This window comes from Mustela erminea, chromosome 5 (genome assembly GCF_009829155.1).
Source record: "Mustela erminea isolate mMusErm1 chromosome 5, mMusErm1.Pri, whole genome shotgun sequence".
Taxonomy (NCBI): Eukaryota; Metazoa; Chordata; class Mammalia; order Carnivora; family Mustelidae; genus Mustela; species Mustela erminea.
The window spans coordinates 101,285,367-101,303,300 of NC_045618.1; the positions used below are offsets into that span (position 1 = coordinate 101,285,367).

At 34.4% G+C, this 17,934-nt stretch overlaps 1 protein-coding gene across 1 annotated transcript in view; it reads left to right on the forward strand.

Moving 5' to 3' along the window:
* The window catches only part of GPR137C (G protein-coupled receptor 137C), a 66,878-nt gene that overhangs the window by 31,758 nt on the left and 17,186 nt on the right, over positions 1 to 17,934 (forward strand). Inside the window, exons 2-3 of the mRNA XM_032344237.1 lie at positions 7,039 to 7,082; positions 8,676 to 8,904. Coding sequence (XP_032200128.1) covers positions 7,039 to 7,082; positions 8,676 to 8,904 — 273 coding nt within the window. The remainder of the gene's footprint in view (positions 1 to 7,038; positions 7,083 to 8,675; positions 8,905 to 17,934) is intronic.

A 17,934-nucleotide genomic window follows, 5' to 3' on the forward strand; every position in this document is an offset into this window, starting at 1 on the left:
TATCTGCCCCATTCTCTCATCCATCGTCTCTATATCAAAATGATTGTATCCATGCTACATCCAAATTTCCAATTTTAAGAGAGCTGGTTTATAGATTATTTTAAATTTTCTCTGCAGACCTCCTAGTTTTTCTTCAACTATCTTTTCTAATCTCTTGACTCAAAAATAGATGTTTTCCTTTTAAGGGCTAATCTGCTTCTTCTAGAGCTTTCATTAACAATTGAACTCTCCCTTCCTCTCTCCTGATCTCCATTTATCATTTCACCATCTCTAGTTTATTTCTGATCAACAGATTATTAAATCAGAAACTGTGAAAGGTCTGAGACCTTACCTTACTTGAAAGCTAACAGATTAGCTTATTACAGTTGTATATACATATACTGACAAAAAAATAAGACCCATGAAAAACAAAAGACCACTTATTACTCATAGCAAAAACAACAACCAAAGTAATGTCATGAATCAGGTCCTTAGCCCCAATTTCCATATATTTAACACAGTGAGAGCCAGATGTTACTTGTGCCTGCTGCAAGATATGTTACAGGGGAAGAACCCTGAAATAAGGAAGGGAGACAGACTGACTTTATCTTTACTCTGGAATGTAAGCAAGGACATTATCACCCCCACAGCCACACCCAAATGTCCCCAGGGAGAGAGATGTTCTCAATCTTTATTCTACTAACCAAGGAACAAATCTTCCCTCCGGACTTAATTAAGGTAGACACCCTCTCTACTTTTCAAGGATGTTTGCTTTGCAAAGCCCTTTGCTCAGAAGACCTGGACCATGCAGAAATGTGCAATATTCATGGAGAAAATGTCTCTCAACACAGATTTTCCCAGGTTCTGTTATCTACCATAATATCTCATATAGTCTATACTCACTGTCTTTGTTGTTGTACTCTCTCTTAACCCCTTGTACTTTTGTTCTATTATCCCACTGAAAACTGTTCCCTCCAAGGTATACATGACATACTGGTACCAAACCAAATGGTCTTCTCTTATTCATTCTTAACTTTTTGCAAAATTTTACAAGGGCTATACTTGCTTCTTATTACCTCTAAACTACTCTGCTGTTTTATGTGATCAATCTGATTTTTAGATCTGTCTCCTTTGCCTATTTCTTTTCTTCCCTCTTCTTGATTTTTCATATGACTATTAGATGTGAACATATCACAGGTTGACTTCCTATTCTAGTCCCTCAAATGTCTTGTAGTTTGAGTTTCAGTTGTCACCTCTGTAGGAGACTGTAATTTTCTTCTTATAATACCAAACTCACCTATCTTCTCTGCCTATATGTAATAAATTTTAAACCTGAAAATCAATCCCACAAACTGACTTTAAAATTTTTGCCATGGGGCACTAATTCTATTAATTCTTTATTATTTTTTTTAAAGAACAAATTTATTCCTAAGCACAGCAATCTACATGCATCTCCAAAGAATTATGGAAAAATCCAATTCCAAGAGGTTACATACTGTATAATTTCATGCATATAACATTCATTCTTTTTTATCCAGTATAATTGTGTATGGTGTTATATTGTTTTCAGGTGTACAATATGGTGATTCAACAATTCTGTACATTACTCACTTCTCATCACAAGAAATATACTCTTAATTCCCTTTATCTATTTCATCCATCCATCCACTCACCTTCCCTCTGGAAACCACAAATTTGTTCTCTATATTTTCTCTAAAAATCTTTTTGTCTCTTTTTTCTTTTATTCATTTGTTTTGTTTCTTAAATTCCATATATGAGTGAAATTATATGGTATTTGCCTTTCTCTAATTAATGTTTCACTTAGCCTAATATCCTCTAGGTACATCCCTCTTGTTGCAAATGGCAAGATTTCATTATTTTCTTTTTTTAAAGATTTCATTTATTTATTTATCTGAAAGAGAATGAGAGAGAAAGCATGAGAGGGGGAGAGTAAGAGGGAGAAGCAGACTCCCCACCAAGAAGGAAGCCCAAGGCAGGACTCGATCCTGGGACTCCAGGATCAGACCTGAGCTGAAGGCAGTTGCTTAACTAACTGAGCCACCCAGGTTCCCTGGATTTCATTATTTTCTATGGATGAGTAACTTTCCATTATATACATGGACCACATCTTTATCCATCCATCTATCAATGAACACTTGGGCTGCTTCCATGTCTTGGCTATCATAAATAATGTTGCACTAAACATAGAAGTGCATATATCTTTTCTTATTAGTGTTTTCATATTCTTTGGGTAAATACCCAGTAGTTTAATTTCTGGATCATAAGGTAATTCTACTTTTAATTTTTTCAAGAACATCCATACTGTTTTCCATAGTAGCCACACAGTTTGCATTCCCACCAGTACTGCTTGAGGGGTTCCTTTTTTTCCAAATCCTCACCAAGACTTGTTGTTTCTTATGTTTTTTATTTTAGGCATTCTGACAGGTGATAGCTGTTGTGTTGTTGTTTTTTTTTTTTTTTCATTATGGTTTTGATCTGCATTTCCCTGGTAATCAGTGATGTTGAGCATCTTTTCATATGTATGTTAGCCATCCGTATGTCTTCTTTGGAGAAATGTCTGTTGATGTCTTCTGTCCATTTTGGTGTAGAGTTGTATAAGTTCTTCATATATTTTGGATATTAACCCCTTATCAGATATGTCATTTGCAGATACCTTCTTCCATTCAGTAGGTTGTCTTTTAGTTTTGTTGATGCTTTCCTTTGTTGTGCAGAAGATTTTTTATTTTGATGTGGTCCCAATCATTTATTTTTGCTTTTGTTTCCTTAGCCTGAGGAGACATAACTAGACAAATGTTGCTATGGCCAATGTCAGAGAAATTACTGTGCGTGCTCTCTTCTAATATTTTTATGTATTCAGTTCTCACATTTAGTCTTTAGATTCATAACCTGAGAATGTGGTTTAGTAGACTCACTGAAGTTCAAGAGTATTTTAACTAGTGTTCTTCACACTATTCTATTCCATTTGCTACACTTCATCTAAGAAATCACTCAGACATAAAATCATATTACAGAGTTTGTGGGAGTTAAAGACTAATTCTTTAACATTTTTATACAAGGTCTCCACAATTAGGCAACTGCTTGCCCCTCCAATTCCACTTGCACTGTATTTCACCAAAATACTTGCTTTGACCCAAATTCACTGGTTATTTATTCCAACATATTCTGAAAACTTACTATGAACCAAGCATTTTGCTCAGCACTGAGGCTATAAATATAAGTAAGTTATGGTTTCTCTTAAGAAGTAAATAAAAATGTGGGGCCCCTGGGTGGCTCAGTGGGTTAAAGCCTTTGCCTTTGGCTCAGGTCGTGATCTCAGGGTCCTGGGATCGAGCCCTGCATTGGGCTCTTGGTTTGGCGGGGAGCCTGCTCCTTCCCCTCTCTCTGCCTGTCTCTTCCTACTCTGTCTGTCAAATGATAAAATCTTAAAAAAAAAAAAAGAAAAGAAAAGAAAGAAAGAAAAATGTAGATAAATTCCATAAAATGTGATTAGAAAAGCAAAGATACAGAGTGGTGTTTCTCTTCCTAAGTCACTTAAGGTGATAATATAAAAGATAACACTCAAGTACAAATCTTGAGGGATGAGTTAGAATTTGTTATATGACATAGAAAGCTTATTTCAGGGAAAGTAAAAACACAAAGGAAGGCACAGAGATGTGAAAATGAATCCCTTATTTGAAGAGTTGTAAATAATCCAGAATGGCCAGACCATAAGATTGAAGATGGGATAAAAGAATGCAAAGATGGGAAGGTGGGGCAAGATGATGAAAGACCTGTTATGTCAAAAGGAGTGTGGGCTTTGTCCTGGTATAATATGATCAGATTTACTTTTTTAAATGAAAATGCCCCCAGACACCTGGTTGGCTCAGATGGTTAAGCATCTGCCATTGACTCAGGTCATGATCCCAGGGTCCTGGGAACAAACCCCACATTGGACACCCTGCTCAGCAGGGAGCCTGCTTCTCTCTCTTCTTCTGCTACTCCCCCGCTTGTGCTCTCTTTCTCTCTCTATCAAATAAATGAATAAAATCTTTTAAAAAATAAATAAAATGAAATGAAAATTCCCCACAATAATAATAATTTATTCAGGCAATGGATGCCAAAACTAATGGATGAAAGTTTGAAGAACAAAAAGATAATTACATTGTAAATATCTCTCCATGTGGTATTCATTACAAGGAGAAAAATGGTAACTTAGTGGAGAAATTTGGTAGACACTACCTTAATCAGTTACTCAAAGTGAGCATCACAATAACGGATAAATCATGAGCATCCTGATGTAATTCATTGAGAAGAACATAGCACCATCACTTCTGTGGTCTTCCTACCAAAATGGATATCCTGAATCTAATTATGAAGAAACAGATAAACCCAAACTGAGAAGCATACAAAATAACTGAAAAGACAAAGGGGAAAATGGAAAAGTAAAGGAGATTAAATGCACACAGTAAGGCAAAATCCTGGTATTTTCCCCATAAACGGCATTATTCAAACAAAAGGCAAAATCTGAGTAAGGTCTGAAAATTAGGTAATAGTATTGTATCAACATTCAATTTTTTAAAATTTTGTAATTATATTGTGATTACATATGAAAATTTTATTTTTTAAGAAGTATACATTGAAGTACACATTTAGTGTTGAAGGAGCATCACATCTACAACTTACTGTCAAGTGATTTTTTAAAATCAGATTAAAACATGTTCATATATAGAACATACTGTTTATAGCAGATTATTCACAATACCCAAAAGGTGAAAGCTACTCAAGTGTCCATTGATGGTTGAATAGATAGACAAAATGTGATATATACATACAATGGAATCTTATTCAGCTTTGAAGGGGATAGAAGATATGACACGAATTACAACATGGATGAACCTGTAAGACACTATGTTAAGTGTTATGAGCCAATCAGAAAAAGAACAAATACTGTATGATTCCCCTTAGATGAGGGTACTAGAGCTATCAGATTCACAGATGGAAGGTATAATGGTGGTTGCCAGGTGCTGGAGGAGGGAGGAATCAGGAGTTATTGTTTAATGAATACAGAGCTTTAGTTTGGGAAGGTGAAAATTTTCTGGAGTTGAATGATGGTGATGGTTCACACAACAATGTGAATGTACTTAACACAATTAAACTATACCCTTAAAAATGGTTAAATGGGGGACCCCTGGAGGGCTCAGTCAGTTAGCTCCTGACTTTTGGTTTCAGTTCAGGGCATGATATCAAAGTCATGGGATGGAGCTCCATGTTGGACTTCAAGCTCAGCACAGAGTCTACTTAAGTTTCTGTCTCCCTCTGCCCTTCCCCCACACCCTCTATTTTTCTCTCTGTAAAATAAATATACAAGTCTCTTTTAAAAAGGGTTCACAGGTGCCTAAGTGGCTCAGTTGGTTAAGTATCTGCCTTTGGCTCAGTTCATAATCTCAGGGCCCTGGGATGGGCCATGTCAGGCCTCCTGCTCAGCAGGGAGTCTGCTTCTCCCTCTCCCTCTGCCACCCCTATGCCCTCTTCCTCTCTCTCTCAAATGAATAAAATTTTTTAAAAATCTTTAAAAAATGGTTAAATGGTGAATTTTGCATTATATATATATATATCTTATATATATATATATATACAATGTGCAATTTATAAAAATAGAAATCATTAAAATTTTATGTATACAGGTGAGAATAAAGGAAAAGTAGTAAAATGAACACTTATCTTTGAAAGATATAGATGGAATAAAGAAGAGAAGCAGAGAGACAATCTGAAAAGTATCCTAATGTGTACCTCAGACAGAGAAAATGGATACATCTGAGAATGATTAGGAAACTAATAGGATAATATTTTAGATTCCTGTATCACATTTGGCTTCTGGTTAACCAAAATACACAGATACAAGTGCATGCACTGGTTGCTATCTTTGCCTGAGCATTTATCTAACATTCACTTGCCCTTCATAACTTGGCTCTGGCTTGAATGTGACTTCCTTTGAGAAGTCCTCACTGATTCTACACAGTCTTTCCCCTTTCTCCTTACCTCACACCATTTCTTGGACTGAATTAAGTCTTTTTCCCTTCTTAGATGTTGTGATAACATCTTTTGCACTGATATCAACTGTGTCATTTCATATTTTGGAGTGTTTGCATAAAAAAACTAAATATCTTCCGAGCATCTAAATAAAGTCCAAATTCACTAGTAAGAAATTAAGACCTTTCCCACAAGGCTGTCAGAATTTACCACGATTATTTCAAATTCTATTTACCAACCTACTTAATTTTATTCAACAAGTATTTGAAACCTACCCTTTGCAAGGCTTTGTGAAAGAGGGAAATTTCTAAATATGATACATGATCATTATCTTTGTGTTCATTTTTTGGTCCCTGGTTTCCTTTTACTACTTCATTGCATCTTAGGGGAAAATAATCTTTGGAGAAAATTCATCCATATTCATATTTAAGTAAGCAGTTCCATTTTAAGACAAAATGTAAGTGGAGTGCCTGGGTGGCTCACTTGGGCAAGCATCTGCCTTCAGCTCAGATCATGATCCTGGGGGTTCTAGGATTGAGTCCCGCATCGGGCTCCTTCCTCAGCAGGGACCCTGCCTGTCCCTCTCCCTGCAGCTCTCCCTGCTTGTGTTCTCTGTCTCTGACAAATAAGTCAATAAATAAATAAATAAATAAAATCTTTTTTAAAAAAAGACAAAATGTAGATCATATGTTAAAGTTTAGAATAGGTGGAAAACTATCCAGCACAATGTTTGGCTCATAATAAAAGTTCAACAAATGTTTAAACTGGATACATTCTATCTAAAATTTTAAAGATAGAAATTTAAATTTAATACTATAACAAAGAAAATTATTATTGCTTTAAGCCTTTGGAAACCTGTTTATTTTTGCTTCATGGTAGTTCAAATGTTAAAAGTTGAATTTTTACTTATGTTATTCGTAACATATTACTATTTGTAGTTTTATCACTTTGAAACACAAAGTCGAAACAAGTTTAAGAATATATATTACACATGTTTTTTCAAAACCTTTTTCTATACTCTCTTTATAGGTTATATGTAAAGTCAGATGTGCCACTGAACTTGACAAACACAAGTAAGTTTCATGAGTAGCAAGATCTGATTTTTTTCACAGCAGACTTCTCAAGGTAGAAGGGCATGGTGGTTAAAGGAGTTGTAGCAGGTTTTTTTTTTTTTTTAATTTTTTTCACTGTTCCAAAATTCATTGTTTATGCACCACACCCAGTGCTCCATGCAGTACGTGCCCTCCTTAATACCCACCGCCAGGCAGCAGTTTTATAGGAAGTCCAGTAGTTAGATTAGCACATGGGAAATGAATTGAGTACTGCATAGCTCTCCCCCTTCAGCCTTATTGCTGCCTAACACCTTTTTTTGCTGCTCTGCTACTGTCCTGCTTTAGATGTCAGATATAGTTTCATAGGGCCCACACATACTAAAGTTAGATTTTACTGTTTAGGGCAAGCATGTACAGTATAGTTCCATGAAATAAGGAATGTGTCAGTACTGACTAACATCAAAAATGAGAGTGCTAAGCTGGGGAGTCAGGAGATTGGGGTTTCAGATCAATTCTCCCACTAACTGGTCAACTCATCTAACCTCTCCATACATACTTGGCTTCTCCCGGGTATATGGTTAGCTTCAAGGTCCATTTTGGGGTTTCAAGTTATATGGTATTATTTTTATTATGTAATCTGAGAGAATATTAAGATCTGAACTCCTCAAACTAAAATCTTTGTGCTTTGAATGTACACCTAACAAAGATAGCTTGTTACAAATTACACTTTACCTTCAGTTAACCTCTTGTACCAAAGGCAGACAATATTTTATGATTTCCACTCTTGAAAGTGATCCAAAATAGAAGATATTAGGATGCCAAATAAATTAATTTAGGTTATAAATATATTTGCACTGGGAACAGATAGCTGTTACAGCTACTTGATACAAATATCTGCCCCTTACCTGAAGAGTTTTTAATGCACTGATCTGATTTTTTTTTAAGGGGATATAGTTGAGGTATCTCATTTTCAGAGTTGCTATATATGCATTGTAAATATGCAACTTTATAAGAAGCTGAGGTATCAATGAGGTGTGCTTGAAACTCTACATATACTGTCCCTATGTTCTTCCTTGGTCATGTTTGAAAGTAATGTTTGCTATGGATAGTCAAAAGTTCATAAAAATTGAACATTATTTAAAACAGATTTCTCTTAACCTCTTAAAATTAATATTAGGGATCAACTTAAATTTAGATAGGTATATTAATTTTCCAAGAAAATTATAAAAGCTTCATAATTCCTAGAATGGAAAGGTCAATGAAAATATGTTTAGTAGTTATAAAAATGAAAAATGCAGGATTACTTTAATTAGTGTTAAAATAGTCTTATATTATTCTTCCTGGTAGAAGCAACTGAGTTCAAGTCCACATGCAATTATTTTTAAATTAGTGTTTTAAAACCTAATGCTATTTTAAAATTGTTTAGATACTAATTTCGTAACAGTGAAGATAACTCAAGTAACTCTGAGTGGTTATTAAATTTGTAATTAATGAAATTATAAAGATTTTAAGCTAAAGGTATTATTGTACCTGCAGTACCACACTAATTCAGAATTAAGTCTAATCTCTCATTAACATATGAACATCTAATAAATTTATGTTTTTTTCTTTCAGAATTCTGTTGCATTTGGGCTTTATATTGGCAAGCCTTCTTTTTTTAGTGGTGAACTTGACTTGTGCAATGCTAGTCCACGGAGATGTCCCAGAAAATCAGTTGAAATGGACTGTGTTTGTTCGCGCATTAGTTAATGATAGCCTGTTTATTCTTTGTGCCATCTCTTTAGTTAGTTACATATGCAAAATTACAAAAATGTCATCAGCAAATGTCTACCTCGAATCAAAGGTAAGTATATTTCTTAACTTTACACTTGAAAATCTAACTTCAAATCCTCATCCCATGAAGCATATTTTAATGGAAAGCTTATGTTTTTTTAAAAAGTGTTCTGAACGTAAGGTATATTTTTGAGCTTGAAAGAATGCTCACAAGATATTAAAAGGCATTCGAAACTTGGCCATTACTAAATAATAGTTTTTTTTTTAAGTTTCTATTGAACATGTACTATTTCCTGTGACTTATAGCCTCTGCATAGAAAGGTAAATTAAATAAACCATAATTTACATGAATGTATCACAAATGGCCTAATACATAAAGCCACACTAATAAGATTTCATCAGGGAGGGTGGCAATATTGCTGTTTAAAATTCACCAGATTATATCTACATGCATTTGTGTTAGCAGTGTTAAAATGTCATACTTCCAAAGTGGTGTTTATTTGTATGAAGATTTAAAAAATGTTATTTCATCCCATAATATGAAGACCCTATAATTTTAAAACAGCTAGTCATGTAATTAAACGTATAAATGCTTTGCTTCTGCCTTTCCTTATACTTTGGATCAGCAAACAGAGGCCAATACTAAGCTATTAACAGAGAACCATAGAAGTTTCTACTGCTGATTGACAATGTGGTTGAGCAGTGAGTCAGTCATCACAGTGTGTATGTGTCACTGGGTGTATGGGTATAGATGTGTGGATTTGGGTGTGTGATTTATATATACACACAAGCTTGCCCTAATCTGGCATCATTATCTATTCACTGAAGATAAGTAAGATAGTATCTTAAACAGTTCTCTGAAATATAGTTAGACTTCTATATTGTTGTCATTTTTCATATAACCCTAGTAAAAGTTAAATGTATGGTAATCAACTTGTCCTTTAAGTTTAGGTAGAGACTTTAATTTTAGTTTTAAACATGTATCAGGATAATGCAGGATAAATACAGAAATAGAAATAAAAATATATATACATAAAGGAAGAGAGAGAGAGAGACTTTCAAACCTACTAATCTTACCTGGAAAATAATTGTATCCGATTTCTATCCTAAAAAGTTCCCAAAATGTAAATGTTTTTGCTAATTCTGGCTTCAGTTTAGTGTTAAAAATGATAATGTCACCACTGTAGTATATAATCTTGTGATGTATCAACAGCATCCCCACTTAATGTAATAATATCACTGTAAAATTCATACCTTGTGCTTTTCTACTGATAAAGCATAAATAGATGTGACTGAATTTAAAAGCCTTCTTTTCTGCATATCTAACAACTTTTAAAGTTTGGATTATTTGCTTTGAAATAGATATTTCTCCAAATATAGTAAAGTTGCCAAACTGAGTGGAAAATCTCATCTGATAACTCCTCCAGAATTATTTCAAACATCTTCCCCTAACTATCATATGAAAGGTGTTCACTTTATTATTATTATTATTATTATTTTAGAATTCTTACATTTAAAAGGTGCATGGATACAGAATTCTCTAGGAACACTATAAAGAGACATGCTTAAATACAGGCCTTTACGGGTAAACATAATATATTAGATTATTTGTATTACATTGTACAGTTATATAGTTTTTGGTCTTCCTAACTAGGTTATAAACATTTATTCGAAGAGTACATCATCTTGCTTTCATGTTCTCCTTGTAAAATCACTAGGCCCATTTTAATTTTTTTACTTCTGCACAGGAATAGCCATTTCTTTTATTCAGTCAACAAATAAAAGCTGAACATCTACCTCTGCCACTTTCAAACTGACTCTGCTTCCTACCAGCTCTGAGAGCATTTTCTTAAAGCTCAGACGTTGGTCTTCTGTTTTTCTGTTTATTCTTCTCTCCTTCTTCTACATATTCAGTGAGAATGAGATCTTCCATGATTTGTTTCAACTCAGTCTTACCCATCTTATTTCTAAATGGCACACAACATTCTTTCCTGTCTCTATATCCTTAGGCTGTTTTATTTTCCAGGAACATCTCTCTCCTACTCTGTGTTCTATAATCTGTTTGTCCTCATCTTACCAAACTTTGAAGGCATAATTCTAGTGTTTTCCCTTTTTATGGACTTAATTTGATTCCTTCTCCTTCACTTCGAGAATAAAATTCAGAAACAACTATCTGGACTCTCTTCTTAAAAAAGCTTTTATTCCTTTACCAGCTAGGACAGTGCTGTGTATTAGTTCCCTTTTTCAAAAAAAATAGCAACTCTAATTTGGTTTTTAAATATTAGTTATTGCCAATTTGAATAGTTTTTTTCTGCACTTTCATTTTTCTATTTTCTTACTAATTAAGGTTTTTACTTTTTTCTTTGTCTATGTTCTTATATAGATACATGATTTATTGTTTTGTAAATAAGATATTTAGAGCGATATGTTTTCTCAAGTACTACTTTGGCAGCTTTCCATAATCTTGTTATATTGTACCAACATTCTTATTTAACAAAAACAAAGGAAATTTTCTGTTTCCATTTCAGTGATGTCTCCAACATTACATACATATATATCAATGTGAATTAGATACTATCTTTATAGATAGGTCTTCCTCCAGCTTATTTTGGTAGAAAGCCTAAAATTCAGACACCTATCCTATTCAGGTCCCCTGACTTCCATGAGAAGTTACCAGTTTTACCCTCTGCTTGACTGTCTAGGCATATGAATCTGGCCTAATAAACAATATAGAATTTCTGTACTCCAGGTTCTTGAAATAAACTCTCAACTGTTAAATTCAAAAGCTTAATTACCAGAAAGATTACCTGAAGAGATGTCGAGTCTTTCCATCTCCCTATCTATTCTATATTTTATCTTTAGCCCAGTCCAGATGTTTTGTACTCAGACTACATTGTTCCATGGGTGGAACTGTCTGTTCTGACCTATACTTTGACATCATGCTTTGGCCTATATGAAGAAATATGTAAGAAACATTTATCTTAAAATTTTCTATTGTGTAATGTTCTTAAGGATATTGTCTACATAGTGTTCTGGAGAAAATATCTTTTTCTCCAGTTCAGTACCAGGTAAAACAGTATTGATTAAATCCTTCTTTTCTCTGACCACTATGCCATTCAGAGGCAAATATGTGGCTCATCTCTACATCAATCATAGATGACCTTATGATATCTACTTTGGGTTCTGGCTCTACCACTAGTTTTACTTCACTCTCTTATTCCCCAGCACCACCACACACAAGTACATTCCTGTGTATTGTGTGTGTTTGTGTGCATCTCTGTAACTACTTCAAATTCTCTTTTGCAATGAGGTTGGCATAAATAAAAAATGGTATTGATATACTTTTGGATATGTTTATCTTTTTTCAGATATATCAATTTTTAATTAATTTGGAAAGACGTTAGTGAAAGACAGTGAATGTACCATAGTGATTAAGAGCTTGGAAACCTGAGGGGCGCCTGGGTGGCTTAGTGGGTTAAAGCCTCTGCCTTCGGCTCAGGTCATGGTCCCAGGGTCCTGGGATCAAGTCGCGCATCGGGCTTTCTGCTCAGCAGGGAGCCTGCTTCCCTTCCTCTCTCTGTCAAATAAATAAATAATCTCTCTATAATATATATATATTATAGAGAGATTATATATATAATATATATATAATAGAGAGATCACTTATTATAGATAATAAGATCATCTATAATAAGTGATCTCTCTCTGTGTCAAATAAATAAATAAAATCTTAAAAAAAAAAAAAAGAGCTGGAAACCTGAGAACAAAGATGTAAGGCCACAAATCCCATCTTCTGTTTACTGGCTATATGGCACTGGACGAGTAACAGCATCTCTAAGCTTCAGTCAGCTGACCTGTTAAATGGGAATAATGATAGTGTTGCTCATATGGGTCATTATTAGGGCAAGGTAGTACCTTGCAAGGTGGTTATAAGAACTAAATGAAATTTTATATAAGTGCTTAGTATACTGCCTAGCACTTGAGAAGTGCTTTTAAATGTTAGCTATTATGATCCTAACATGTACTAAGGGATAATATAGTTTTAGTTTCAGGAAGTAAATATACTTTCAGGAAGTTCTTGAATTCTTGAAATTGTTGGCAAAATTTATCTGGAGGGGGGTCCAATACATGTAATCAAATTCTCAAAAGGAACAGTGATTCAGAAAGAGTAAGAATCATTGAAGAAGTGAATTTCTTTTTTTAATATTTTATTTAAATATTTTATTTTAATTTTACATGATTCCACCTTATTTATGTACCATTCCACACAGCTTTTAATAAGAATTAAAGTCTCTAATAGGTTACATTTCATCTAATATTTAACTAGCTTCCCTTCAAAATTCATAGATCAAATATTGTCGAAAAAATGTAATGGCATTTTTAATCATAGGCATATTTTGTTCTGAAATCTCTTATATCTTTTATTACAATCTCTATTTCCTTTTATTTGCATTTTCACGGTAGATGATGCTGTCTTAACTTTTTATTTATTGCTAACATTTCAAGTGTGTCTCATTAACTTAAAATACAGAGCTGCTGAGGTTTTAACAAATCCTTTATATGGTAAACAAATAGTTTATATTTATTGACATGATTGTGTGTTAGTATTGGTCTTTTTCTCCCATTGGTTTCTTTTATTGCTGTTTGCTTTGACTTCATTTCTATGATTTCTGTGGTATGTTCGAATTTATTTAATTTTTACCAGAATTATAACATAACTTTTAACTTTAAAATGCATACTGATGGGGCTCCTGGGTGGCACAGTTGGTTTAGTGTCCAACTCTTGGTTTCACTGCAGACTGTGATGTAAAGGTCATGAGACTGAGCTCCACACTGGGCTCCAGGCTCCAGCCTCCAGCCTCCGTGCTCTGTGCTCCAGGCTCTGGCTCTGGGCTCAAGGCTTAATACTCTTTCTCCCTCTCCATCTGCCCTTCCCCCCAGGTTGCACTCGCGCTCACTCTGTCTCTCAAATAAACGAATTTTAATTATTTTTAATTAATTAATTTATTTATTTGACACAGAGAGAGATCACAAGTAGGCAGAGAGGCAGGCAGAGACAGAGAGGGGGGAAGAAGGCTCCCTGCTGAGCAGAGAGCCTGATGCGGGGCTCAATCCCAGGACCCTGAGATAATGACCTGAGCAGAAGGTAGAGGCTTAACCCACTGAACCACGCAGGTGCCCCAAATCTTTAAAAAGTAAATAAATAAAATGCATGCTGATAAGAGTGTTTTTATTCTAATATTCCTTTCCATTTCAGAAAAAAAGAATATTTATAAGACTGTAGAACGTATATCATTTTTAATGGATAAAATAACTTTATCTGCACAAAAAGTTTAAACCAATGTTGATGCTTAGCCCCTGTAATGATAGGTTGGGATTATCTGTATAAAAGACCACTCAAAGTCATGGTGGAAATAAAAGTTAAACTTTTAGGTTTCTCTCTTTGGTCAGGGACATGCCCAATTTTATATTTAGGTAAGAGTATAAAAGGAATCATTGTCTGATACTTATTATTAGATCAGCTTGTCTCCTAGCCCAGTCAACCATTTGCAAATAATGCATTCTCTCTCTCTCCTGAATTCGTTTTAATTACTATGTAAACCTTTGTATCCAATGTTCACTCAACCCTTTATCCATATCAATTTAATGTATTGGAATGGGAAACAGCATCAGCATCTTGCAGAGACACAGTAATATTCAATTTTACTGATATTTCTGCTCTTACATGCAGACAAGGTGATCCTATAAAACCCAGGCAGTGGGTTATGATACCTTAAGCCATAATTGAAGAAATAGGCTAAAATACTATGGGTGTCTCTCTTCCACCTCCCCGAAATACGATTTAACCAGAATTTGGAGAGGATGCTGCTAGAGAAATAGAGGCTGCACCATCCTCTATAATGGTATGATTACCACTTTCCTGATATTTTGCTTTAATTTCTCTTCTGAATTATGAGGCTTTACTCTATCCATCTTAAGTTGTGGCACTTCTTTACTTTGCTGCCTTCATTACTCCAGTACTTATACCCCAAGTCTTACTTCTTATTCTGTTGCTGAGTAGACCCACCACACACTTGTCCCATTTTTAAAAATCCATAGGAGACAGAAATCTAATTTGTCTCTGCAGCATGAAACTATTTTTGAAACTGTTTAGATCTTATTATTATCAAAATTCTGTTGACCCTTGAACAATAGAGGGCTTAGGGGCACTGATCCCCACATAAAACCTACGTATGACAGTGTGCCTGTGGCTGACTCTTGATTTTGGCTCAAGTCATGATCTCAGGGCCCTGGGATCAAGCCCTGTGTTGGGACTCTGTGCTCAGTGGGGAGTCTGCTTGAGATTTCTCTCTCACTCTCCCTCTACCCCTTTCCCCCACTCATATGCTCTCTCTCTCTCTCTCATAAATAAATAAATCCTTTAAAAAAAAAAAAACCCACATGTAACTTTTGAATCCCCCAAAATGTCTTCTAATGCCTTTGTTTCTTTTTAAGTATAGGTGACACACTGACTCCCCAAAAATTTACTAATAGCCTACTGTTGACTAATATAAACAGTCTATTAACACATACTTTATTTGTATATTATATATATTAATATACTGTTTTCTTATAATAAAGTAAACTAGAGGAAAGAAAATGTTATTAAGAAGATCATAAGTAAGGGGTGCCTAGGTGGCTCAGTTGGTTAAATGTCTGCCTTCAGCTCAGATTATGATCCTGGGGTCCTGGGATCAAGCCTGTTTCTCCCATTCCCTCTGACTCTGCCCCCTGCTTGTCCTCTCACTCATGCTCTCTCTCTGTCAAATGAATAAATAAAAAAGATCTTTTAAGAAAATCATAAGGAAGAGGGCGCCTGGGTGGCTCAGTGGGTTAAGCCGCTGCCTTCGGCTCAGGTCATGGTCTCAGGGTCCTGGGATCGAGTCCCACATCGGGCTCTCTGCTCAGCAGAGAGCCTGCTTCCCTTCCTTTCTCTCTGCCTGCCTCTCTGCCTACTTGTGATCTCTCTCTGAAAAATAAATAAATAAAATCTTTAAAAAAAAAAAAAGATTTGAGAAAATCATAAGGAAGAGAAAATACATTTACAATACTGAGTTTAAAACAAAAAAAAAACCTGTATATAAGTGGACCCATGCAGTTCAAATCTGTTGTTAAAAGATTAACTGTATATTTTTTAATTTACTAATTATCATTACTTTGTTTTCTTATCATTGATGTTTAGCTTGGCATTTCTGTTATTACTTTTTCTCTTATTGTTGCTTAGTTTGGCATTGTAATTCCAAATGGAAATAGCATTTGCGAGATTGTTTCAAAAAATATATGTAGGATTCAGCTTCTGGTAATGGTTGAGTAGCTTCTATTGGACAAAACATCCACAGATAGCAATGATAAATTCTGGACAAAATATAACACTGAAGGCACTGGAGAGCAACTACTTAGAAGAAGGAAATGACATTGAGTAAGTTTCCTGTTTTTTACAGCTTCTAGCCTGAGGGAAGTTCTCATCCATGGGGCAGTCAAAAATTGAAGAGAAAACCTCTGTTTTACTTGCTTGAAGAATCAGAAGACAAAATTCAAGTAACTACCACAGATGGAAAATGTGGGAAATATCAAGAAGAGGACACTCAGGTAGAGGAAGCTACAAATTCTGATGACAAATTCTGCCAAGTTTTTATCTGCTACCTGAACTACATATGAGCAGTACAGTACTCAAGCATCAAAGTTAAGGATATTTCAGCTGCCATCCACGCTTACATGGTTTGGGATTTGAGTCAAGCCGAGTTAATTTTTGCTTAAAAAAAAGGAAAAGAAAAAGAAAAAGAAAAAAAAAAAACCACAACACTTTTCAGAAGAATATAACTGAATCCAGACTCTCTAAAACATGTCATTTGCAAGATCCAAAAAACAATCCAAGGTTACTGGCTATATGAAGAAACTGGAAAAATACAAATCATACTCTCAGAGCAAAAAGCAATCATTGGAAGCAATTCCCCCTTCCAGATGACTTAGATGCTGGCTATATCAGACAAAGATTTTCTCATATGCTCAAGTATGCTTAAGGAAAATATACTTTGATAAATAAATAGGAAATCTCAGGAGAAAATAGGAACTATAAAAATAAATTCTAGAATTAAAAAATACAATATTTAAAATTAAAAAGTCACCAGTTGGGTGACTTAACAGCAGGTAGGAGAGGAAAGAAGAACAAGTCAATGAACTTAAATCAACAGAAATTATCCAATTTGAAGAATAGAGGAGGGTGAGTGGAAAGAAGATAATAAAATGAACACAGTCTCAGGACCTAAGTAAGTGTAAGTGGAATCCCCAAAGGAAAAGAGAGAGAAAATGAGGTTGGAAAAATATATTTGAAGAAATAATGAGTGAAATTTTCCAATTTTGATGAAAGACATAAATTTACAGTTTCATGAAGCTCAGCAACCCCAATTAGGATAAAGAAAGTCTCACCTATATTCCTTATAATCAAAGTTCTTAAAAACAAAAATAAAAAGGAAGTCTTCAAAGCAGAGAAAAAATAACGGAACATTGATTCAAAAGATAAATCACTTATCAGAAATAAAGGAGACCAGAAGACATGGAAACATCTTTAACATTCTGAAGGAAAAAATGTGGTCAAGTCTGAAATCTGTATCAAATCAAACTATAAAGAATATAAAGAATGATGAAAAAATAAAAACATCTTCTGTAGAACTAAGAGGGTTAGTTACCAGGAGACCTGCATTATAAGAAATGTTAAGAAAATTCTACAGACTGAAGGGAAATAAAGTCAGCTTGAATTTCATCTCTTCAGGAAGGAATGAAGAATACAAGAAATAGTAAATATGTGGGTAAATATAAGTTCTTAATTTCTAAAAAAGAAATATGACTGTGCAAAGCAAAACTTATAATGAGAGGTTTATATATGTACATATATAATTTTCTATAATAGTATATAACAACACATAGCAACTATAGCTTAAAGGACAGGGGATAAATGTATCCATATGGTTACAAAGTCCTTACATTTTAGTTCAAGTGGTATGATATTAACTTTACTTAGACCATGAAAAGTTGAGGATATATATTATAATTTCTAGAGTAG